At 44.7% G+C, this 26,583-nt stretch overlaps 1 protein-coding gene across 1 annotated transcript in view; it reads left to right on the forward strand.

Moving 5' to 3' along the window:
• CDH4 (cadherin 4) overlaps nt 1-26,583 on the forward strand; it is a 423,769-nt gene that overhangs the window by 54,472 nt on the left and 342,714 nt on the right. Inside the window, exon 2 of the mRNA XM_066624723.1 lies at nt 24,388-24,611. Coding sequence (XP_066480820.1) covers nt 24,388-24,611 — 224 coding nt within the window. The remainder of the gene's footprint in view (nt 1-24,387; nt 24,612-26,583) is intronic.

Here is a 26,583-nt window from a genome sequence, read left to right on the forward strand (position 1 = left end):
CTGCAGCTAGTTGATGCACATGCTGAACATCAATCAGCAGTGCTCCTTGCAGTATTACTACATAGCAAGTGAGAACTGTCACCTGGAATACAGCTGTTACTGTTGCCAGCCCATCAAAAGAGAATTAAATATCCACTGTAATAACCGAAGGAAACCTGTTGAAGGCAGCCTGGACAAGATCCTACTGTCAAACCTGGGGCTGATCCTGCCAGTAGTCCACTGTCCCATAACTGTAACCTCTGTTGGGAGGGGCCGTAGCTCAGTGGTGGAGGACATGCCTCACATGCAGAATGTCCCATGCTGGATCCTTGGCATCTCCGGGTACACCTTTCTGCTGGCAATCTGTGTGCGCAATGCTAAACAAGATGGATCAGTGGTCCAATGTAGGAGAAGATGGCTTCATTTGTTCATGAAGCAGGTAGCAGGGTGTGGGGGGCCTTATATCTATGAATGATATGTACTTCAACACACCTTGGGTAGTATGCAGAAACTTCTATGGTGTTTGTCAGTGGTCCCCTTTTGCTGCCAAAATGACTAGCATAAAGCCACTGCCTTCGCTGGCAGAGGGAACCATATATTGCTTAGAAAATTATGTCCCAAAAGCGGATATGTAATAAATGAATATTATCAAAATCTGCCCTTGCCCAAATGTGCAATAGAATGCATTGTTCCGAACCTCTCACAATTGCCAGCAAATCAGATTTTATAAGTGATGAACTTGCCTATAAATTATATACTTTCTGTACCTTTGCAGAAAAATATCTATTGAAATGTGTACTTATTATCTCACAGCTATTTTCATAGGAGATGTGAAAGTATTTGAAACGGTTATGTGTTTAAATACAAACTTTGGGGATCTATATATAAACATGGGGGGGGGGAATCCAAGGCTTATATTAGCAGGAGATATCATAGCAAAACTCGAAGGGCACTGTTCAAAACTTTGACCTAATACAGAGAGGCCTATCTATCCCTGTAAAAGAGAAATGAAATTTCAGGCATAGAAGATGCCTTGCAATTGATCCAATTGTTATATAAAAACACGCATTTGAATCCACCTTGGAAATCTTTTACTTTAAAAAAAAAACAAAACCCTGAAGTCTTCCGAATATATTACTTCACCAGGCTAGAGTTGTAGACCCTTCTACAGACAACGCTGTTGACAACTTGAATCAAGTTTGGTCTTCTGTCGTCCTTACCTAGCATTTATTATTATTATTATTATTATTATTATTATTATTATTATTATTATTATTATTATTATTATTATTATTATTAACAGTATTTATATACCGCTTTTCAACTAAAAGTTCACAAAGCAGTTTACAGAGAAAAATCAAATAACTAAATGGCTCCCTGTCCCAAAAGGATCAAACAAGGGAGTAGAAGGGGTTGAGCTCTGCTAAAACAAGAAAAAAATCGCCAATGTTTTCCTTGTGCAGCAAGACTCAGATGAACCTTTCCAGTTATGGCTCGAAAAAAAAAAATTGGCAAAACCTGACATCCAGCAAAAAAAAAAAATCAATCCAGCAAAAAAAAAAAAAGGTCTTTTAGTATATCCTGAAGGTCAACCGATACAGACTCTGATGGAATTGGACAACTGAGAGTCTTTGTTAGTCCAGCTAAGGCCTGGTCTCCATATAGAGCAGAGTGATGTGGTAGAAGGGACTATTTCTTGTCAGACTGCAGGTGGGGAAGAACAGCCCTCCTTAGCATTTGGATAGTACTTTCAAATGTCGAAAGCCCAGCTGTTTTCTGGCAGTAATCATTCCAACAACCGTGTAAGGGTAAATATCATTATTCACCTCTTGCAGAAGGGGGGCGCGATGCTATGAGTGAGTGGCTGACCTAAGATTGCCGAGTTTACTGAGTTCTTGACAGAGGTGAGGTTGAACTGAGCTGGGAATATCCAGGTTTGCAGATCAGTCTCTTGGCCACTCTGCTTCAGCAGCTCTCTAAAAATCTTGTTAATGCTCTCCTGTCTAATAATGAAGCTTAACTAGATGGACTTTTTGGCTTGGTCCAGCAGAGCTGCTCTTATGGCATACCTCAATCTGCCAGGACAGCAATTCTCAATTTTTTTCATCGCCTGGCACACTGGCAAAGTGCTAAAATTGTTAAGACACAGCATCAAGTTTTTGTGTTTTTTTTTTTAGTTTTTTTTAAGCATTGATAGTGCACACCATGTTGCTGGTAAGGGGCTCAAATCCCCCAATTGCCCTACTGATAAATGACCCTCCCCAAAGTCCCACGGCACACCTGTGGACTATCCGTGGCACACCAGTGTGCCACGGCACACTGGTTGAAAATTGCTGCACCAGGACATGGGGAGAAGATATTTTCTCTGACCCCACCCAAGACACCAATGAGCTCTACTTCCTGATTGGCCAGGGGGTAGCCCTCAGCTCCCAGTTTCATATTTCAGAGTCTGAGCCCCAGGAGAGCAGGCATCATGACACAGGCTCTAGTCACACTGTGATATACAGTGGTGGGCCACTGTGAGATACAGGAAGCTGGACTAGATGGGCCTTTGGCCTGATCCAGCAGGGCTCCTCTTTGGTTCTTATATTCTTATGTACATGCTTGAGTAAAACTGAGCTATAAGTGTAGTGGGCAGGCACATGGAGCAGGTGCAAGTCAAGCCGCAATGGGAATTCAGTTCATACCAGTTGACAAGACTTCAATGATGAAGTGCCTTTTTTTAATTATGGGAAAGAATGTGTGCAGAAGCTTGGGTTTTTTTGTTATTTTTTGTTCTTTAAAAAAAAAAATCTGTCCTTTTGGAAAGTGTTTGGCAGGCAGCAGGAATGTGTTTACGAAAATGAGCAGAGCTGGTAAAGTTCAGGTTCGTGTTTGGATTCAGCCCCAGCAAACTGAAGCTGATGCGGTGCCAGGCATTTCAGACTGTCAGACAACAGTTCATCTCAAATTGGAAATTAAAGCAAGGGCGGGGGAAGGAATTTATCAAGGAGATTCCGTGCACGTCCCTGGTGCTTTCATTTTGCTAACTGTACTCCAGAAATACTTTGGACGTCTTGCCTGCATGTGTAGTGTTTGCTTACTTTCTCTAAGTTAGTGTCAGTGGAGAAACCAGGATATGGGTGGCATAACTGGACTGGGCGAGATCAACAGGCAGGAAACAGGTACCCAGACTGGGGAGGTAGGACAGAGTAAGGCAAAAGAAAACACAGTATCCACGGATGCCGAGCCTGTGGCTAGAGGGCCTCAGAACTCCTCCCAGGCATAACCAGATGGTCCTTTCAGTCACATCTGAGATGTCCCTGCTACAAACACAGACATTCCCTGCAAGTCCTCTTGTCCAGAGGCTTTCCCTCCTCAAAACTCCACTTAACTCAGTGGGTGAAGGTTTGACGCCTCCAGTCCAAGTCCACAGTTCAATCTCCAAAGCAGTCCAATCTTCCCAGTTCAGTATTCCCAGTCCAATCTTCCCAGTAGCAGTCCAATGCAGCAGAGTGTGTGTCCAGCAGAGTCTCAGCAGTCGCTTCCTCTATCTTCTCCAGAAGAGTGTCTCCTCCAGCAGGCAGTCCTCTCCTCTGTGTGTCCTCCAGCAGAGTTCTGGCAGTCCCCTTCTCCCAGTGTGAGTCCATCCGGGTGTCCCTCCGGGTCAGGGTCGCGTCTCCCTCTGGGTCAGGGTCCTCTCTCTGGTCAGCGTCCCGCTCCTGGCTGGGTTAGCGTCCCACTCTGGTCAGCCCTTTGCTCCTTCTGAAGCTGCCTTTTATCCTGCAGCCCCTTGTTAAGTCCAAATGCAGCTCAGCTGTGAGCTGCCTCGTTAGCTCGGGTCCCATCAAGGTCAAATGAAGCTCAGGTGTCCAACCAGGTCTCCATTGGCCTTGATTGATTACAGCTGTGGAGCCAGCCCTGCCCTTCCCAGAGTGTCAACCAGCTGTCAAAACAGGGAATCGCTGTCAACACCACATCATCCACCTGATGATCTTCTGATCTTCCATTACAGTCCCCAACACGGATTTAATTAACCATGGAATTCAGTGTCCACAGGATGTCCTGGAATAGATCCCCCACAGATACTGAGGGCCCAGAAGACTCCACAGGGAAGTTCAAGGGATAATGAAAAACTTGGTTAACCAGCTTGTCGGCAACCTCTTTCTGGGTCTCTTTCCTAGAGGCTGATGGGAGGCTGCAGCCAAAGAAATAGGGCAAGAGCAAGTGATCTGTGGTAACCTTCTATTTCAGGACAGGGAGAGCTGAGGAACAAGGTGCTGGCAGCTGGGCACATTGCCCTCAGGAGGGCCACAGAGGTGTGATGCTTTGAAAACCATTTACTCTAGGCCAGGGGTGGCCACCAGCAACCCACAGCTCTGATCCATGCTGTTCCTTTGGCTGTTAGGCGGTGCCCAAGTGCCAGAAATGGGAGAGAACTACTTTGTTTATTTGCTTACTCCCATTCATAACCTGAACACCAGCACGAGAAGTGGGTCTGAGGAAGGTGGAAGGAATTTGGTGTGTGAGAGTGAAGGAGGCTGGTGGATGGGAGGGGGCAAGAGGGGCATTCTTCTCTAACTAGGATAAAAATCAGAGGCAGAGAAAATTTTTGAAGCTGTAATGCTCACCTGGTATATAATCGTTAGCACAATGAAGGCAAACCATGCGACTTTACCTACGGATTGAGTGTTCTGGGATTTATTTGGTCCCTGCTACAGTAATAATTAAAATACACATCCATTGCAGGTAGTTCCCACAACTTGAATTTTGCACTCTGAGAGAGGAAACTCATTGATTAATCCATGGGGGTCATTTGGGTCAACTTATGCAGAGTTAATCATAGAAAGCCCTGCAACCAGGCCAGAAGCTGTGTGGGATTTTTAAAATTATTATTATTAGTATGTAGGACGGCAATTCAGGCTGGCAGTGTGAAAGCAAGAAAAAAAAAAAAAACACTTGCCTGCTAGCTAACTAAGCTTTTAATTTCAAATCATCTCATTAATTTAATAGTAAACCTGAAGACTATAATGAGGCGACCTTGTGATTCACTGTGTGCTGTATTTCAGGACCATAGATGGGTCATGTAGCCTACTGAGGTGTAAATTGTGGATGCCCTGGCAACCTGCAGAGCTCCTTATCTCCTTCCCAAGCTTGCCTCTAATGAAGACAACTGCTTTTGCTTGTATGAAAGGTGGACCCAAGATAACATTTCCTGAAACCTTACCGTCATGTAATAGTTCTGTAATGATGTGGTTCGTCTGGTCAGGAAAAGAAACCCAAAGAGAAACTGTTTGAGCATTGGCTAGCAAGGGCTTCAGGAATCTTAGCAGACATGTCAGGTAACCTGGGTCCTTGAAGCTGGAATCCTGAGGCAGTTGTTTACCTGCCATGCTGCATGACAGCTGAGTGAAGAAGGAAACTTCAGGTACTTCTGCTGAGCTAGAAGCTGCCTTTAGAATAAAGATGCCCCACAGGCTCCAACAGTTGCTATATATCTCATTTTCTGGTTTTAGTCTCACCTAGACCATAAGAATATAAGAACAGACCTGCTGGATCAGGCTATAGGCCCATCTATTCCAGCTTCCTGTATCTCACGGTGGCCCACCAAATGCCCCAGGGAGCACACAAGACAACAAGAGACCTGCATCCTGGCACCCTCCCTTGCATCTGGCATTCTGACATAGCCCATTTCTAAAATCAGGAGGTTGCACATAAACATCATGGCTTGTAACCCATGATGGATTTTTCCTCCAGAAATTTGTCCAATCCCCTTTTAAAGGCATCTAGGCCGAATGCCATCACCACATCCTGTGGCAAGGAGTTCCACAGACCAACCACATGCTGAGTAATGAAATATTTTCTTTTGTCTGTCCTAACTCTCCCAACACTCAATTTTAGTGGGTGTCCCCTGGTTCTGGTGTTGTGACTAAATTACTGTTGGCTACTGCCTGGTTTTGCCTTCTTATAAGAGGTGTCTTATAATTCTGTTGAAATAAGGTCTACAGAGCTTACGTCCTGAGTACACTTCTGTACTGCAGCGAGTCATGGACTCTCCGCTCACAACAGGAGAGGAAACTGAATGCTTTCCACATGCGCTGCCTCCGGCGCATTCTCGGCATCATCTGGCAGGACAAAGTTCCTAACAACACAGACCTGGAACGTGCTGGAATCCCTAGCATGTATGCACTGCTGAAACAGAGGCGCCTGCGTTGGCTCGGTCATGTTGTGAGAATGGATGATGGCCGGATCCCAAAGGATCTCCTCTATGGAGAACTCGTAAAAGGAAAGCGCCCTACAGGTAGACCACAGCTGCAATACAAGGACATCTGCAAGAGGGATCTGAAGGCCTTAGGGATGGACCTCAACAAGTGGGAAACCCTGGCCTCTGAGCAGTCCGCTTGGAGGCAGGCTGTGCAGCATGGCCTTTCCCAGTTTGAAGAGACACTTTGCCAACAGTCTGAGGCAAAGAGGCAAAGAAGGAAGGCCCATAGCCAGGGAGACAGACCAGGGACAGACTGCTCTTGCTCCCAGTGTGGAAGGGATTGTCACTCCCGGATTGGCCTTTTCAGCCACACTAGACGCTGTGCCAGAACCACCTTTCAGAGCGCGATACCAGAGTCTTTCGAGACTGAAGGTTGCCAATACTAGTTGCAAGGGTTCAACCCCCTTCCCCAGTTTCTAGCAGTTAAAACTCTGACCCTGATGAGTGCATCTCACTCTTGTGACCATGCAAGTATATATCCCAGGCATGTGATGTGACCATCTTGCTGAAGCTAAGCAGATGTAAATCTGGTCAGTACATGGATGAAAAACCACCTGAGAACCCCTCCTTAAGATCTATGGCGGAAAAAAGGCAGGGAATGAATATAATTATTAATGCACCACGCATAAGGCTTGATGTTATACACAGCCTGTCATTTCATACTCTGCAGCTGGGGAGGTTGATTTTGATCTATCTGCCATGTCATTTAGAACAGCATTTTTTTTTCTTCTTCTAGTATAACATTAACCCAGAGAACAAACACCACAACTCCTTGGCATTTAATTCAGTGCAGGGTAGGCTATTGCCAAGGAAATGAATACAGCTGATGCAGTAGAACCTTCAGTAGTGTGCATTAGTGGGGTGGAGGGCTTGAGCAGTAGACCTTGTTATGGGAATGATGCAAGCATGTTTTCTGCTCTGAAATGTTGGAGGGTATGTACTTCCTGGATATCTCAGATCTCCAGTCTGAAGCTTCATTCAACATACTACAAACAGTCCTGGAGCCACTTCCCTGTGGCAAGCATCCATGCTGTTGCTGCAATATAATGGGGTCACATTGGAAGGGCTAATTGCACAGGTCCTTACCATCCAATTATTGTCCAGATGGGTTGGAGGTCAACTACTCAGAAACAGATTTTTGGTTCATTAAAAAAAGAAAGTCTTTCTGTGAAGCTTTGCACATTCAAAATGGCAGGTCTTAGGCAAGCAGAGAATTTTATTTTCAAAACTGAAGTAGTCAAAGAATGCTGTCATGGTGTTCTCCTGCCAAGAAAAATTGGCTACAGACATCAGAGTAAGGCAAGGCCTTGATGCTACAAGGGTAGGGAGAAGACACTGAAAACAGATTGCTTCAAAACCACACAAGAGTCTCATGCTATGAGGAGACTTCTTCTTCGTTCCAGTAACTTCAATGGGATTACTTCAGAAAAAAAGGAGTTTTTAAGGCCATTATGATTTCTGAACCATGGCATTTTGACACCTGGAGCAGAAAATCCACACATCTGATAAAAATATAGTAAATTAACGTACATTTTAATGCTTACTTGTTTTTTGAGGACATTTGTATCCCACCCATTTTCCAAGCAGCTCAGAGCAGTATACTGTATATGACCCTACCTCTGCTTTATCTTTAATGATTCATAAGAATCTCATGAGGTAGATTTGGTTGAGGAAGAATGACTAACCAAGACTCACCCAGTGAACTTCATGGCCAAGAAGATCTTCCTGGTCCTAGTCCATGCTCTAACCACTACACCAGGGGTGTCCAAATTTTGGGCAGGAGTGCCACATCATCTCTCTGACACTGTATCAGGGGGCCAGGAAAAAAAAAAGAATTAATTTACATTTCAAATTTGAATAAATTTACATAAATGTACATAAATGAATATATTAGAGATGGAACTTATATATATGAATTAAGGTCTTGCAATAGCTCAAGGCCTATTAAAGGCCTTGCACAAAGCAAGGCTGACCTTTCCTTCACTGTTGCTGCTGCATCACAGATGTGAAACAGCAAGCAATGGAGGAAGCCCTCATCCCACAGCTCACGCGAGAGGTTGAACAGTTGCCCTTATGCTAAGAGCAGTTGCGTCAGGCCAGCTTGGGCTCCAGCAAGTCTCCAGAGAGCCAGCTCATTGGAGGCTGGGAGCTACCTGTGGGCCAGACTGGGAGCCCCTGAGGGCCGCAAGTGGCCCCCGGGCTGAGGTTTGGGCACCCTGCACTACACCATGCTGTAACCGTGCTCTATTACACCACACTAGCATAATAAGACCCCCAAAGTTGTCAAGCCACTGCCTAAGGGTAAGATTCATCCTAGCTGTATTTTGAACATGTTTCAGGCAGCCCAGTCCAATGCTTCCCAGCACCCAGGGCTGTAGTGGTGCAGAAATGGTGTCCGCTGCATCCAGCGGGGCTAGGAAGCAGCCCCAATGAATTCCTCAGTTCTGTGCCCAGTATTGAGAGGGTGCAGAATCAAGGAGACCCATGAAGTCTCTTGGGCCTGGAGGGGGATCAGGATATGGTGGCAAAGTCTGCTGCTGCCTCTGCCCCCCCCTGCACCATTCCCCATACCCTGCTATACTTTCCCACACCCTCCCCCCACCCCGGAACGCCTCCCCCCACCCCCACTCACACTGCCGCCACCTGGCACTCGTCCAGAGCGCCAGGCGGCATTCAACTGACTTATGCCCAGCATGAGCTCTCACTGAGCCAGCACCAGCCCGGCAGTAAGTGTCACAGCATACCTTACAGCACGTTTGCGACTCTGTGCCAGTGTTGGGTCAGTGTAGTCCTGAGAGGATTGGACCTTAGTGAGCAACTGTTAGTGGAGGCATTAGTGGGGCTTTGCCTCTCAAATGGTCCTTGATAATAGCACATATTGGGCATTCCGTATCCTTCTTCCATTTCTTCACTGTAAATGTCAAACACTTGTTAATGGGCTCTTTATATTAAATAGGTGTTGACCTATGTACTCTGGAGATGGATTTTCTTCTCCTTTTGTGGCTGTCTTGTTGTAGCACCATACTCCAGCAATATCAACACACCCTTTCTTTGACTGGTGGTAGAGAATTGCCTTCAGGCCACCAGGCAAGGAAGCCTTACGCAAATAGGTTCTTTTACTCTTTGGGGCTAGAAATGTACCAATATAGGCATATGTGGGCAAACAGGTGAGGAAGTGTGTTTTGTGGGACAGAAGAGAACATCCCCTGAACAGGGTTGCTGTGATGCATTTCAGCTTTCTCCCAATAGTTGTCCCTTTTTGAGCTTACAGGACACAGTTGACATTGCAGTGAGGCAGGCAGCTTGATCCTAAACAGAAACGCCTTTAGGGTCTTTAGCTGATGTTTCTGTATTAGGTCGGGGGGGGGGAGGGGTAAGGGATTGGGTGGGCAAAAAAAAGCAAAAAAGAAAGATAGGGAGAAGAAGCTGTTTTAATTGGGCCCATCTCCTGGCTTGTTTGAAATTAGTTTGTGTCAGTGTTGCTGTGATTCATCTTTTTTCCGATCATCTCTGACAGTCATTCTCTCGGGGGTGGGGGCTCTTCCTCCCAGCTAGTTCCAATACTCCCAATGTGAAATAGAAATGTTCTTCTTTTAAACAACATCTATTTGAGTTGAATTGGCTTGGAGCAAATGGTGAAATGGCAGAGGTGGGCATGGGAGGAAGATAGCAGTAGAAACCATAGGAACGTGCTGGCTGGATTAAACCAAGGACCGTCTAGTCCAGCATTCAGCCTCTGCCAGCAGTCTCCCAGATGCCTCTGGGCAGTCTGCAAGCAGGGCAGGAAGGCAGTGACCACCTTCTGTTGCTCGTCTCCGACATCTGGTATTCGGAAGCATGTGCCGCATTCATTTTTCAAATTATCCGTTTTAAATTTGATATCCACCAGTTCTCTGAAAAAGAATTTGAGGTGGGCCACAATGAAACACAAAAGCGTGATTAAAGTACAGTAATAGCATTAAAAAGCATGCAATAAACATGAGCCGACACATTAAACAGTCAGCAGCAGAAAGCATCCCAGATTGACACCAGCCAATAACATGACATCAAATATGATTGGAATTAGGCTAAATTATGCATTGCAGATTAACTCTGGGCAGGTTACCTATGTGCACAGACTCATGCATGCTAGTTGTGGTGTGAACAAGGCTTTGTTGTCCAGGCAAAAATGCAAAGGAAGTCAAGCTCCTACTAAATGTCAGTCCCAGCCCAGTACTGTATGTTGCACACACTTGTTCCCTTGTACATAAGTACATAAGAACATAAGAACAGCCCCACTGGATCAGGCCATAGGCCCATCTAGTCCAGCTTCCTGTATCTCACAGCAGCCCACCAAATGCCCCAGGGAGCACAACAGATAACAAGAGACCTCATCCTGGTGCCCTCCCTTGCATCTGGCATTCTGACATAACCCATTTCTAAAATCAGGAGGTTGCACATGCACATCATGGCTTGTACCCTGTAATGGATTTTTCCTCCAGAAACTTGCCTAATCCCCTTTTAAAGGCATCCAGGCCAATTGCCATCACCACATCCTGTGGCAAAGAGTTCCACAGACCAACCACACACTGAATAAAGAAGTATTTTGTCTGTTCTAACTCTCCCAACACTCAATTTTAGTGGATGTCCCCTGGTGCTGGTGTTGTGTGAGAGTATAAAGAGCATCTCCCTATCCACTCTGTCCATCCCCTGCATAATTTTGTATGTCTCAATCATGTCCCCCCTCAGGCACCTCTTTTCTAGGTTGAAGAGGCCCAAACGCCGTAGCCTTTCCTCATAAGGAAGGTGCCCCAGCTCCGCAATCATCTTAGTCGCTCTCTTTTGCACCTTTTCCAGTTCCACTATGACACCAAGCCCACTGTAGCATAGCAAGCGAGGGTACTGTTTAATCCATGACACAGGATCATACGTTCTAGCCCTACCCTTATACCCAACTGCAGCTCCTTCTGTGAAAGGCGTGAACTGATGTACAACTGTTGTACCACAACCACTCATGTACACTGTTTGTGCATAGCTTCTTCCACGGAACTGGGAATATGGTGCAAGTAGGGTTTCTCAGCCTATGTATATTCCTGTTCATGCCGCTGGAATGCAAGTCTAAATTCTTCTCCGAGTTAAAGCAGAAGACTCCAAGTGGCTCATTTCCTAAGAAACCACTCAGGGTCTTTTGTTTTCAGCCTTATAGCTGATCGTCTCATTTAATCGAAGCGAGCTTTATGATAATAGCTGCTCTTCATCATGCTACTTGTATCCCGCATGTTGAGTTTCACTTCATTTGAATAAATAACTCCAGCTAAATCAAGATCCTGTTTTGCACCAATCTGTGATGTATTGGGTAAATATTGTTTAATAACTCCAGAAGAGATCTGTAAACTAAAGAATGACATTGGCTTAACGTCCACTATTGACTTCTGCAAAGAGAGAAATTGACTTGAGACAAAGATGGTGTGTAAACAGCCTTGTTTTGCCCTAAGTACTTTCTGTTTGCATGTAAAGCTAATGGTATTCATTAGAAAGCTCCTGGCATGCAGGTTGCTAAGCATATATTGACTAATGCAGAAGATTCATTAACTGGAGAGAGAGAAGGAGAGTTAAGCAGCAGATATAATTGGTTAAAGTTCTTCCAAATTTCAGTGGTCTTGATTAGGAAGAAAGAAACATGACAGCTGTCCAGATTTATTACACAAATGTGTTTTGGAAACCAAGAACCAGCATATTGTGTCCCTTGTCATTTTTTTTGTCATCTTCAAATTAATCTGTATACAGGCACGTACCACTTAACAACCATTCGCTTCACGACGAACCACATGTATGACTGTAGTCAAAGCACAATAAAGTCAGATTGTAGTAAAAGCACAATAAAGATGCTCCTAATCTTTTGCATCTCCCATAACCTGGCGGCAGAGTGTCTGTCTACACAACAGAGAAGCTCTTAATGCAAAGAAGAGGCAATCTGTCTCCAGTAGCCTGTGCAGCCAGCTAGTGTCTGGCAAGGAGTGTCTGTTTACACAACACATTCACTTAATGATCTAACTGCATAACAACGGGGATCAGAGAACGTATCCCCATTGCTAAGTGGTACGCACACCTTGAGGCAGTACTTGAGCCATTTTCCCAAGTCCTGCTGGAATGCTGCAGGGCATCATTTCAGATTTCACTAAGGGGATTGGGTGGGAAAAAGCCACTTCAGTATAAGGGCAGCAAGAGTCTCAGAGAAGTTTAAAGGATGGCATGGTGTAGTAGTTCAGTGCTAGAGCAGGACAGGGGAGGCCAAGCTTCAAGCCCTTGCCAAACCATGAAGCTCACTAGTTGACTTTGGACCAGTCATTATTTCTGAGCCCACCATTTCTCAAACTGTGGGTTGTGACTCGGTTTTTGGTTGGTCACATAGCATCAATCACCGTTCCGCCAGAACTTCTGGATTGCTGAGCTTTACCTTTTTCAGTGGGCACAGTGGTCTTCGGCCCACCCTAGGCCTCATTGTGTCTTATTCTCGCTGATGAAAACACACTTGTCAGTGAGAACATTACAAGACAAGGCCCGAAATGGACTCTGGCAGTGGCCTTTTCGTGTAAAAAAAAATATGAACATTTGATTTGGGGGATGATGTGATGACATCCTCATGGTGAAGACATCATCATGTCACCACCAAAACTTCTAGGTTGTCGAGCTCTGTGCTGAAGGTGGGTCATGGGTTGGGAAAGTCTGAGAATCACAGCCGAAACTACCTCACAGGTCTGTTAAGAGGATGCTATGCAGCTAAAGTAACCACGTGGCTCACAGTGAGCTCATTGGAGGGAATGCAAGGTAGTAATGCGATGAACGTATTTGAGTTGGTGTTAGAGGAAGTAGAGATGTTACATGCACACTTCCCTGGCTCAAAAAAGCTTGATCCATTTTGAGCCAGCCCCATATCTAGTCAAGACTGGGAACAACTTGAAAATAGTGTTGTCTACTGAGCCTACTCTTTCCCCCCCCCCCCATATTGTTGGTGGAAAAAACATTAGGGTTGCAACATTAATCTGTTTGGTTAAGACGACGTTCCTGATTAATTGGCCTGAAGGCTTTTTTAACACTGTGTTTTTATGCAACTATAAAAACTAGATGATGGGCACCATCTCAAGAGACATTCCTGTCTTTCTCTCACATCGGCTTTGCACTCAGTTTTGCAGGGAGCCTCACTGAAGCATGAAAGCATCCCCTCTTCTTTGGAGCCAGGCGGTAGGAGCAAAATGGAGTGAGGGGGGCATCTCGAGGAAGCTGCCTGAATTTCAGTAGAACGTTGCCTGGTTGTGATTGCAGATTTCTCAATTCATTAGGGAGAGAAAACTATGAACCCCATGAGTCCAACAGGGAATGATTCTTCTGAGCATGCGTAGGCATGCCATTACTAGTTTAGAGGTGGAGAGGGAGTATCTGTGGGCCCTCCCGCTGCTACTTATTCCCTCCCCCTTTGCAGGAGAGGCCAGGGGGCTTGAAGGGAGCAAGTAGGACATCAGAAAAGAGTTGAATGTCATTCTGGATTCAGTGGGGATGCTAAAATCCTAAATGGTTTCTGAAGTGCACTTGCTGTGGGGTGTGTACATGCTGCACATCACTGATTTGGTTTGGGGTTCACTGCATACTTTTTTCTCCTGCTTCACCTGGCTGTTGGCCTTGTAGGGTAAAAGTTGATTGGGCATTGCTGTTAGGAGGCTTCTGTGGGTCATTGTTCTCCTAGGACCTCATGGGGTTTCTCTTGTGCTCTGGGAAGGAAAGACCATCAAAAACCTGCTCTTTTTTATGAGATCAATAAACCTCAACTACATTAGCCTATTGCTGACTCTCTGCATTTTTTGTCTTTAAAAAATCTAAACAAATGAGTGCCAACAAATTTTCGAAGCGCAATAAAAAGAGAGATTCCACCTGCAAGAGGGTGCATTTAGAGGTGATAAAAATTTCATGGAGCTAAATGCGTTCTCTCAGGCAAGAGCGGAGCTAAATCCCATCCTTTGAGTTTTCATGTCTTCCGTTAAACTCTACATCATTAGCTCTTTGTAATCCGTACAATTCAATCCCAGGAGAGAGGCAGGAAACTAAATGTCTCACATTTACTCACCAAATAAAAACCTGCTGTTTCCATAAACGTATCAGCTTGGTCAAGCTTTGGTTTGCACAACCGTTTATGAGAGCAGATACAGGGCTGTGAGTGGGGAGGAAATACGGGTGCCTCTGTTTTGCCTAGACACAATAAAGGGCATGATCCTACCCTTGTGAAAGGGAGTAGGGCCAGATTCAGGGAGCAGAGTCTTGAACAATCATTGTTTTCAGAGGCTTCCCTGCAAATGGAGAATGGGTGTGTATTTTCTCTCTGCACATGCTAACCCTACAAGAAATCCAGCTTAACTGCCTTCAAATGTTCCTGTCAGTTTAAATTAGTGTTGAGTTGAAATACCCCGCCACACATACAAACAGATCATCAAAACACTCATAGTATGTATGTCTGAGGGGCATTTTCGCAATTTGGAGGTGGGCTGGAGTGTGGGGCAAATACCCCAGTGATGATCACACTCCCATGCTGACAGCTCCCCCTTTTTACCCACAAAGCTCCAGATTCAGGATGATGGACATGTTGCCCTCACTCCAGTTGCCCCTAGGAGGTAAAGAAGGCACATGAGATGCAATATGATTAATAAAAGACTTAATAGAAGTCTTTTAATATTTAATAAAAGTCAACTAGTGTAGAACGCAGTGGCCCGTGTGCTTGCTGGGGCTCGTGGGTTCGACTCAATTGGGCTGCCAGTTCATTTCTGGGCTGAATTCAAAGTGCTCGTTTTGACTTTTAAAGCCCTATACAGCTCGGGTGCATGGTATTCAAGGGATTGCCTCCTTCCAAACAATCCAACCCGTCCTCTCAGGTCATCAGAGGGGGCCTTTCTTACTGTGCCACCACTAGTGGAGGTGAGGGGGATGGCGGCAAGAAAGGGCCTTCTCTGGGGTGGCTCCCCATCTGTGGAACTCCCTCCCCCTGGAATTGAGAACAGCTCCCTCTCCAGAGTCCTTTTGGCAGGGGCTTAAGACCTTTTTATTCAGGGAGGCTTTTTTATGCTGGGGCATGGCACTTTTAAAATGTATTTTAATTCAGTGTCTAGGTTTTATTGTGTTTTATTGTTTTTAAATGTCTTTTATACATATATGCACATTTTATGTTTTTAATATGGTTTTAATTGTGAGCCGCCTTGAGTGCCCTTCATTGGAAAGAAAGGTGGGAAATAAATGAATGAATGAATAAATAAATAAAAGTCTAATCAAAGTGGACTCCCTAACCTCAGCATGTAGCCTTACTGCATCAGATATATATTTCTTCTTAAATGTGAAGTTTAATCATGTTGCAACTTTGTTTAGGACATTGTCACCCACAGCTTGGTGAGCAACATATCTAAAATTTAGCAGATACCTTATATAGTTTATTTCCTGTGAATAAAAATGTATCTGGGATAGAATTATCACCTCTGTGCCCTTCAACGACTGCTGGGTTATGCCCCAGTTCAGAACATAAGGAGGAACTCTGCTGGATCAGACCAAGGTTCTGCATAATCAAGCATCCAAACAGCCAAGTGTAATTCTCAGCTGGGCACAGAAGCACCAGCACCTTCTCACTGTCTGCCTCCCAGCAGCCGAAATTCAGAGACCTTTTGCCTCTGAACCCAGAGAGCTCATTGTATGCAGTTGCACTGGAGATCATTACTGACATTCTATTGAACTGAGCACAAGTAATTTGGGGGTGCACCCTACTACACAAAAAGTTGCACCCTACTTCCCTCCACTTGTGTTCTTTGTGGGTTCAGATGTCAAAAGAACATCTATTGGGCAATAAAACCTTGCATATTCATTCAGCCCTCCCAAAAGCCTGATAAAATTCATTTTTAAAAGGGTATCTGTCCAGAGAAAAATAGGTGCTTCCTCCCCCATTTTGCAGTATCATGCTTGGAAGAATGCATGCTTTTGATTTTCTCTTAAATTCAGCATATGCCATACAGACTCTCATCTGATGGTTCATTCACTACCTGGTTTGCTTTCCCCCCGCCATCTGACACCTTGCCACCTTTGGTGAAGCGGGCAATTAAAAGTGATGAGGGTAAAGGGTTAAACTGGAAGTGTCTGCTAATGAAGATGCCAGGCCCATTTCTCTCTCTCTCTCTCTCTCTCTCTCTCTCTCTCTCTCCCTCTCACGCACCCCCCCCCCCCCGGGCATTTGAAGTGCCTTCCAGCATAAGCTTCCGATAAGCATCACTGAACATTTCCACAGTGGATATGCACATATATTTTTAAACACACTTTCCCTCGCCAGCCCCTACCCACCCTGTAAAAATGATAAATGCCAAGCTCTGCTGTTTATCTGGAACCCTAATTACAGACACTGCTGCCTTTGAATGTTAAATGTGTACAGTGGTCCCTGAGACTTCAGACTGGTCCGAGGCAGACAGATCCAAATCCTCAGAGGTCTACGCTTCAAGTAAACACAGCCATATTTTCCTCTCTCTCTTTTAAATTCAAAAGTTGCTTCTGTTGCAAATTACATACGTTCTTGGGTTTCGAAAACGAGAGCAAACTAACTTTAGCATCCTATATTAAATTTTTTTAAAATGCACAGTTTATATTAATTAATGGAGAGAGATTGCCATTTTTTAAAGTGATCTTCTATCTTGTGAAAGCTGATCCTCTGGACGTAGCTTGTAATGCAAGCAAAGTTTAAGCTCTCATCCTGCGGTTTTGGATTGCATGAGTGTACATGTGGATTTGTTACCCACTGCAAGAAGTGCTATATGTGATAAGTATTGAACATTTTGAAGCCTCTTATACAGAATCTATTGGTCTGTCTAGTCCAGCTGTCTCCAAACCGCAAACCGCTGTGTCCTGGAAAAGCCATCCCCGTACAGCACTTTCTGTTTCCGCACTATAACCTCTGTTCTTCATGCCCATCTTCCCCCAGCCTCATGCCAGCCAGCCAGCCATGCCACTTGGGAAATTGGGGCACAGAGGCATCTGGGGCGAAGAGATGGAAGCAGCTGATGGCACGAGGCTAGGGGAAGATCAGGCATGAAGAACAGAGGCTGCAGTGCAGAACGGAAAGCGCCACACGGGGAAGGATTTTCCAGGACACTGGATTCGGCCCGTGGGCCAGGGTTTGCCACCTGCTGGTCTAGTCCAAAATTGTCTCTATCTGGGAGTGGTTCACCAGGTCTCAGGCAGAGACTCTTTCTCAGTCCTGTAACCTGAGAATGTTTTAATTTGAGGTGCCATGATGAAAACCGGGACCTTCTGAATGTTCTGTTACTGACTGATGGCCACTACAATATAGAAATATAACAAAAATAAACTCTCCAGTGTTAAGTGATGTTAATAACCATTGATGTACCATTCACCCCATCACTCATTGAATTTTGCTAAACTCAAGGGGGATGGCTGGGAACTAAATCCTAACGAATGACTACTCAATTTAACACAATTGGATAGGTACCCCAAAAGCAAAAATAGGGACAGTGATTAATGAGGGGACAAGATGGGGTAGTGATGTATGGGGGACTGGCTGCGGAACATCAGAACTGTCCCTGGTAGATAGAGATAGTTGGAACATGTGACCTCTCTCTCTGGTTATTAAGATCACATCACAACAAATGCACTTAAAACCCACTGCTTGGGTATGGAATATATCCAAGAACAGACCTCTGAAACGTGCTGTTCGTCTCTTTGCCCCTCATCATAAGACACCCTTAAATGCTTCTTTCTGGATCCCGCTGAAGGTTTCCAGCAAGACAAGGTCAGCAAAAAGCAAGAGCCCTGCCTTGTAAAGAAGACGAGGCTTCTTGTCTTTCCTGACTTCTTCTTTCTCTAGCAAGGTTTGTTTTAAACTAAGAGAAATAATTAGCAAATCACAGAGGGACTTTAGTCTACGATGCAAGTCATTTTCAGATAATGGAGCATAAAAGTTGACACGGTGACATAAGAGCAGCACATTGGAGCAGCCTGTTGTGGTTGAACAGATGTTTAAGTATTTTCAGTGCTGGATAAGTGGCTGTACTCGTATTAGAGCAAACAAATCATGGTAGGAGCCATTTATGCTCCAAATCATAGTCAGGAAAAGGGGTTTTAAAGGACAGATTAACATGATGGGCAAATTTATACCTGGTAAATTATCCTGGCTTCCGACTTCAGTATAGCAGTTGATATAGCCATGGAGAGAACTAAGATCCAAATCGTAAACAGTGAAGTGCCCAATCCTAAACTGTCACAAACATGCACATTTGTGAGCCCTCAGCACCTGCCCAGCACCAGAGCTAGACCAGCGCCAACCAGCCCTGGGCTAATGCTGGTGGAAAGCCAGTCACCTGAACCTCTGGATGGTGTAGAGGTAGGGGAGGTGTGGGGGGAGGTGGGGAGGAGGTTTTCCAGGGTGGGGGGAGGGTGGGTAGAGGGCAGGGAGGAGGCGTGCCGGGGAGGGAGGAGGGTGGGACCGGTGGAGCTCAGCTGCACTGGATCCTGAGTTCCTTGTTGGGCCCTGCAAACGGATCTCTCTGATTCTCCAGCAACCCCAGAGCTGCCATAGAATCAAGCAGCCCCATTGTGGGGCTACGTCCTTTACTTGGGGGAAGGGGACAAACGCCCCCTTCTCCCAAGGAGGCAGCAGTGGTGCCTGCCCAGGGTGTGCTGGATGCCATGGCTGCCATTTTCACCACTGTGGCAGCCCTGCCCTCCGGGCAGATCAGGATTGGGCTGTAACTCAATATCCACCAAATTGCCAAAAGATAAATCTTTTCAGCAATAAGTTGATACTACTTACAGACTTCGAGTTTGGAGTATCTAAGGACTCAATCCTATCCGATGTTTCATTGCTGGTGCAGTCATACTGTCAGGGTGCGTGCTACATCCTGAAGTGGAGGGGCAGTCATGGAGGCCTTCTCAAGATGAGGGAAAGTGTATTCCCTTACCTAAAGGCTGCATTGCAGCTGCATCGGCACTGGAAAGTTGTATAGAATTGGGCCCTTAATTCCCAAGAGGAGTTGTTATTGTAACTAATACTTACATACTGCTTTTGAACAAAATTAGCTCACAAAGTGGCTTACATAATAAAACGAATCAATCAATGGATAAAGGAAAGTTAAAAACTTTTTTTTAAAAAAAACCTTTGCAGGATAAAATGCCTATTCAAGGATTGCTTATTGTTTAGTATTAACAATAGTCGAATGTGTTCAGTGGACCCTCACCCAATACGGTCCATAACATCTGCAGATTTGAGCATCCACTGAGGCTGAACCCATTCCACAGAGGGCCTCCTGGACACAGCTGGAAGCTATTTCTGGTTTGCGCCGGCAGCTTCTGGTCATGTCAGGGGTGTTCTGTAGTGCAGGGTGGCCATGTATAGTCTCCCCATGCTTCCGAACACCTCCTGGACGTGAACCAGAAGTGGCTTCTGGTTGCATCTGGAGGCTTCTGAGGAGGTTTGGATGCCATGCATGACTTTTGGAGTGACCTTCGGGTGTGACCTTCTGGTAGGTTATTGCAGTGCCACACCAGTTTCCCACCTTCATATTCTAGCATCCATGGATTTTGGAATCTTTGGGGGGTCCTGAAACAGATCCCCTGCAGATACCACTGTAGTGAGAAATGCATTTGAGTCATCAAACCACACCTAATTTACTTACACACATCTGTTAGCTAAGTTGGATGTGAGACCACCAATAAGTTCTGAAGCCTGTCTAGCTTCTTGTAGTTTGCTTTTGTTCTGATCAGCATAATCTTGAATAATGTTTTTAAAGTGCCTGTCTTATTGTTTAAGAGTTTCTAAGCAGTGCTGTTTGGCAATTTGGAGAAGCATTTATTTGATCAAAACCGATCTCCTTGCGTGAACTCAACCATCAAAAGATTAGCTGACGTAACTGTAAAATTATGTCATGTAACAGGGCCCCAAACAAAACGAACATTTCTAGCTTCGAATAAAGGAAGATCAGACACAAAAGTTATTTATTCTGTAGAAGGATTTTTTTTTCAGTTGGGTTGCAGACTTTGCAAAGGGCTGTGGTGGTCCTGCCCTGATTGTGACAGGGAGCCTATAGAGCAGTGTTTCTCAAATTGTGGGTCTGAGTCTGGGTCGGGAGCCAATTTCAGGTGGCTCCCCATTCATTCAATATTTTATTTTTAATATATTAGACTTGATGCTCCTAAGGTATGTGACTGCATTTGGGGAAATGTCACAGACCTGTACTTTTAACAAGCTACTATGTATAATTTTTAACCATGACAGTCAATGGGACTTACTCCTGGGCAAGTGTGGATAGGATTTCAGCCTAGGATTGTGAAAAATGTTCCTGCTTGATGATGTCACTTCCAGTCATGACGTCACTTCCAGTGGGTCCTGACAGATTCTCATTCTCAAAAGTGGGTCCTGGTGCTAAATGTGTGAACCACTGCTATAGAGCATAAGGCAGGCACCGTTGGAGAAGATAATGGTTAGGAAGGTCAGGTTGGGTGATTCACACTGAGTTCAAATTTTGGTGAACCAGGAAGAAATCAGGAAACTGGAGTGAATCGGGAAGACTTCCCCATTCATTTCCATCTCCACTGAAATAGAAGGAAGTCAGTCAGCAAACAGGTGCACCTGTGAACCAGCTCCTAGGCCTGTAGAAATTGGTCACATTTGGTATTTTTGCTTGTGCAGTTATCTTGTCTGTTCACAGGCCAATCAGCACACATAGAGTTTTTGCGTTTCCAACTGGTGTTAAAAACGGGATGAAGACAAGTTAATGGTAATATACTGTTTCCTACTGCGATACAAGGACATCTGCAAGAGGGATCTGAAGGCCTTAGGAGTGGACCTAAACAAGTGGGAAACCCTGGCCTCTGAGCGGCCCGCTTGGAGGCAGGCTGTGCAGCATGGCCTTTCCCAGTTTGAAGAGACACTTGGCCAACAGTCTGAGGCAAAGAGGCAAAGAAGGAAGGCCCATAGCCAGGGAGACAGACCAGGGACAGACTGTACTTGCTCCCAGTGTGGAATGGAATGTCACTCCCGAATCGGCCTTTTCAGCCACACTAGTGCCAGAACTACCATCCAGAGCGCGATACCAGAGTCTTTCGAGACTGAAGGTTGCCAACATAGACTGTTTCCTAAATGAACAGGTTGAGAACATGGACCAAAAGTGTCTATTTCCATTATATATACATTTTTCCCCAGTCAGATAGGTGGAAGGCATTGATTGAGTGGGGAAATACCAGGATTGGAACAGGCATAAGAGCTATTTACTGTACGCCAAATGGCAGTTAAACAGGTTGAAGACGCAGGCTGAGGTTGGGCATGGAGGGGGCCTCACTCTGCAAAACAAAACAGTTAAGCGCCTTTTCCCTTGATTTTGGAATAAACAATAATTAAATCAAGGAAGCTATGACAGTGAAATTGCTTAAAATCGAATCCTCCCACCTTAATTGCATAGATACTCATTGAAAAAAAACAACGCACACACAACAACGAGGTAACTTTATTTATCGGGTTTTTTATCAGCTAAATGTGACACTTACTGGTGGTTGCCTCATAATTTATAGCAGCGTTAGGTGACAGTTCCGGCGGTATCTGCCTTTTGAAAATATATTTGTACACTTATGCAATGTGACCAAATAAATATGCTGTTTGAGAAATCTTCTTCCACAATGCATCTATACAGTGAGCTTCTTCCCAGCCTTATTAAGATCAAGTGTAATTAATGAGTTGGAGTTCATGTGCTTTTTTTTTCTTTTTTCCCCCTGGGTAACCTTTCATATATCCAAAATTCTGCTGAGTGGTTTGCCTTTTTTTGTCAGCTTGTTTTTCTTTCCATATATTCTAAAAATATCACCGGGAGCCTGTAGCCATCAGCAACATGTATCATTATGGATTGATTGATTTAAAATATTTATATCCCGCCTTTCTGAATTCTGCAAATGTACACAAGGAGGGGAACAACAGCATGAAACAAGAATAAAAATGCCAAAGCATAAAAAATACATGCGCTAAAATCAAATAAATGTCAGAACTGAAACAGCAGCAGATTGGATAACTAAATAAGGCCTGAGGCCATCTCCTCCTCCTGAAAATAAAATACTTTTTCCCCCTTCCCAATCAGGGAAAAGGGGAGAGAGCCAACAGAGAGCTCTAGGGGAGGGGGGATGGCAAAGTCAGGATTGTCATATATTTTGAAAAGAAGATCTTCACCCCATCCAGGGGGCAGCAGTGGACCTCCCATTAGTTGAATGGGGCAAATGCCCTGGGTGCAGAACTTGCATGTCTCCAGGACCGCGCGCAAAGCCTTAATTAGGTTCCTGATGCAGTCAGAAACCGTGTTTCTGGTTTTCCAGAAGCACAGTTTAAGACCACAGGGAAGCCTCAGGCAGCTTCTTTCATTGATCCTGGAACTGTGCAAGGCTGCATGTCAGTCCGGGTGAGTGGGGGAGGCATCTTCATGCGGGGGGGGGAGGTGGCTTTATGGAGCTTTGCCCCAGATTGCCTAGAGGAGAGGTCCACCACTGCCAGGAGGTACACACATGGGGGTGCCTTAGCACATGTGGAGGTCCCCACTCACCCATATAATATTCCATATTTTAAATACGTTGATCACAGTGGAGATAGATAGCTTTTTTAAAAACCCATTTTTGTCCAGCCCATAGGTGTACACATTTGGTCCCTGTTGCATATATGCAACGTTGGGCAGAAATGACATAAGAAGAGAAGTGACCTCTCTTTCTCCCTTTTTTTCCCCTTCTGGTACTTGATATAAAAGCACCATTGTGGCTTCTACACTTTGAAAACTTTTATCAAATGACATTTGCTTAAGCTGTGCCTTCTCCATGTGTATCGGGTCATGGAGTCTCTGATCCCTTTCATGAGGAAACTGCAGAAGACTCTCTAATGCCCTAAGTCCAGCCGGCATGTGTCTGCGTTGGATTTGGTTTCCACAGTGTTTTTTGAAAAAATTATTCTCTGACCAAAAAAAATAAACCTGAAAATGGAATGATTATGGGCATTTAACTTCCCATTAAGTGTGCAAAAGCATCCCATCTATTAGGTGAATTGCTGGAGGCTTGAGCAAACGGGAGACCAACCGTTTTGCTAATAGTCTCCCATCATACTCAAGAGATAATGGAGATGGGGAAAAATCCACTTGCAGCAATGGGAATCAGCTGCCTCTTGGATGTAATGAAAGTACTTTAAAAATAACCGGTGGTGGTTTCCCTGGGAATGGCAGTAAAGTTCAAGAGCTTGCTTGAAAGGTCAAAGAAACAGTTATATAATTGCCTTGATGTTTGTCTGAGACTTGGAGTGTGGTGTTAGAAATGAAAGTCTGGGCCTTGCATCCACTCACCACCCTTTTGTGCAGATTATTGCTTATCTCTTCTCTCTCTCTCCCCTTCTCCCCCTCCCTTAAAATCCCTCTTGAATGTCCCCCTTCTGTCAAATCATTCACTTAACTCCTTATGTGCCCTCCAACCTTTCACCGATCAACACAGGGATGTGCTTGTCACAGTCCGTCTTGTACAAGGGCTGCTTTGCCAGTCCTACCTCTGCCACCATGGGCCAAACTACATGGTGGTCATGTACAGGTGTTTTTATCTGCGTATGCACTAGAGACAAGATGCACCCATCCCACTGGCCGTTTTAACTTCTTGGAAACCCGGATGAGGAGGTGAACCCTCAAGAGTGACAATAGTTTAATACCTCAAATTTCCTTGAGAAACTGACCGAAAGGCAGCATATAAGCACCCTAAATGTAAACGCTACCAACACATGCTACATTTTAATTAGGCATATCGAATAGGCAAAAATATACTGTGATTTACCATGCCACAGGAACCTGAAAGCTGGGACCAACCTGATAAATGAGGGCAGCTAGGATATACTTCGTTAGCCCTCACCTCCAGCTGAATCTAATCCCAAGTACATTTAAATGCATTCGTTCACGTTCATCACCAGTGGCTTCTCTCTCTTTGTCTCCCTGTGTGATCTCTGCCACTGTCATAATTTAGATTGTATGGTCCTTGGGGCGGGGCTCTATCTTGTGTTTTCTTGCTTACATCACTCTGTAAAGCACTTGTATTGATGCAAAGCACTTGATTGATGGCATCCTGATAGTAGTAATGATCTCTGTTGCCTCTCTTTCCAGTGAAATTCAGCGGCTGCTCAGAGACCAAGGGAATTCGATATGAAACTGACAGCCTGGACTTCAAGGTGAGGACAGATGGAACGATCTACGCTACCCAACAGGTGCAAATCCCTTCGGAGCAGACAATATTTATGGTGACGGCAAGGGACAGCCCGGCCCTAGAAAGATGGGAAACAATGGTCAGGTTACTGGTGGGAGAGAAATCACAACACAAGGGACACAAGGTAAAAATAATAATAATAATGGTAATTTTTAAAAAAATAAATCAAGTACTGATTACATAAAAGCCCCAAACTATTGTTCTCTCTGCTTCATTAAGTGGGGTGAATATCCATAAAAAACAACTATGTATTGTATGATTTGATTGACCATATTTTGATGCTGTGGGTTGCTGGACACCACAATATGGCACAATTCCAGTCTTCATTCTGGCTTCCTGTTAATTCCTGGGCACAGTTCAAACTGTTAATGTTTTGATATTTCAATCCCCAAAGATTTTGGGACACTGTACTCAAGATACACCCCCTGCTGCTATATCCCTTTGCAAACTCTAATGGTTGATTAAAATGTCAGAAGCGCAGCATGTGACAAAGCAGCCTGGACCGTACCACTTCAGACTATGGGGAATCACATGTTTGAAAGCCCTTTCCCTCATTTGGAGGAAATACAGGCAGGCAGGGTGGGGTATGAATGGAGCCAAGGTGGGTTCTGTTCCCCTTGATTCTGCTTGCTGTAATTTGAGCAGGGATGATGATGGCTTAGTTGAGCATCCCTGCTTGAATTCTCATTAATTTCCTTTGTACAGTAATCTCTTCTGCTGCCTTGCCCAACAAATGCCCTCTGCCTCTGGGTTCATGTCCGTCAGCATACATGACTCTGGGATGTCTGTCAAGTAGCATCTAGCTCTGGCCTCAGTGGCCAGGGTGGGTTGGGTTTTGTTTTCATTTTAGCTTAAATAACCCAGCATCCTGCATTCATCCAAAGTGGTTTTAACTTCCTATCGCCCACCCAGGCTTCTGGAATAGGGCGGGCTAGAAACGTGAATAATAAATAAATATAAGCCTATCAGACAGACAGGTTTTCCCAAACAGAAACTGCAACTCACAGTAGTGAGACCCTTGTGCATAATTCTCCGGCCATGAATCCTATTCCCGATGTGCAGGCTTTTCAAGTTAATGTTGCTGAAGGGGAGAATTGACTTCTTTATTCTTTAAAGGCCACTTGATCATTCTCTAGATTGAACTTTGGTGAACTGGGAGGATTTTTCACATGTGAGTCTGCCTTCGTTTGTGGAGATGTATTGCCCCCTCTGGTTGAGATACAACCTTCGAACGAGTAGGTGGAAAGGGAAGTTTAATTCTCTGCTGCTATAAAACAAGTACCTCTTCGGGACAGAGCAGACCCAACTGACACTGCCTTTACCTGCAGAACTGACAAATGAGTGTGGTCCTGGGGGCCCTTCTGTAGAAATTTTCATTACACTAAATTTCTTTCATTGACCCATTTGTTGCGCCCCGTAGCTTTATAGAAATGCAGTTTGTTATCCATGAAGGATTCAGGTTTGTGATCTGAAGATTTATTATACAGTGCCAAAGAACTGGAGGGTTGGAGGGACCTTTTGGGGAAAAAAAAAATAGCTCCTCTCTTCTTCTGACCTCGAGGAAGGAAGACCCATGACTAAAATCAAACCTTCTCTGGGAGATTAAATATGTTTTAAGGTAAAACTTTCTTCTTGCTCTGATTAGTGTTGTCTTGCTAGCCTTTGTGGATTGCAAAATGCTTCGGAGAACCATTGGACTGATCCAGTACAGGGAGTTCTTCTGTCCTTAAAGGTCCACTGAAGTTTATTGGATGGTACAATCCCTTGAAATCAAAGTACAGCGCTGCAAGTTCTGTTAGCACAACGGTAAACTGCAGCCACAGTAATTGCGACCTCCCAATGATTTGGAATAATTTATTTCACTGGTGTCTTAATGTGATAGCTAGAATCTTTCTTTCTTTCTTTCTTTCTTTCTTTCTTTCTTTCTTTCTTTCTTTCTTTCTTTCTTTCTTTCTTTCTTTCTTTCTTTTTGATAACTAACCTACATCTTTCAGTAGAACAGCCCAATTCGCGGGTTCATTGCGCAAGACAAAAACACAAATGGACCATTACGCTTGGTGTGCTGGACAGGTGTGACGGAATATAGGCAGTGCAAC

Source organism: Tiliqua scincoides, chromosome 4 (genome assembly GCF_035046505.1).
Source record: "Tiliqua scincoides isolate rTilSci1 chromosome 4, rTilSci1.hap2, whole genome shotgun sequence".
Lineage (NCBI taxonomy): Eukaryota > Metazoa > Chordata > Lepidosauria > Squamata > Scincidae > Tiliqua > Tiliqua scincoides.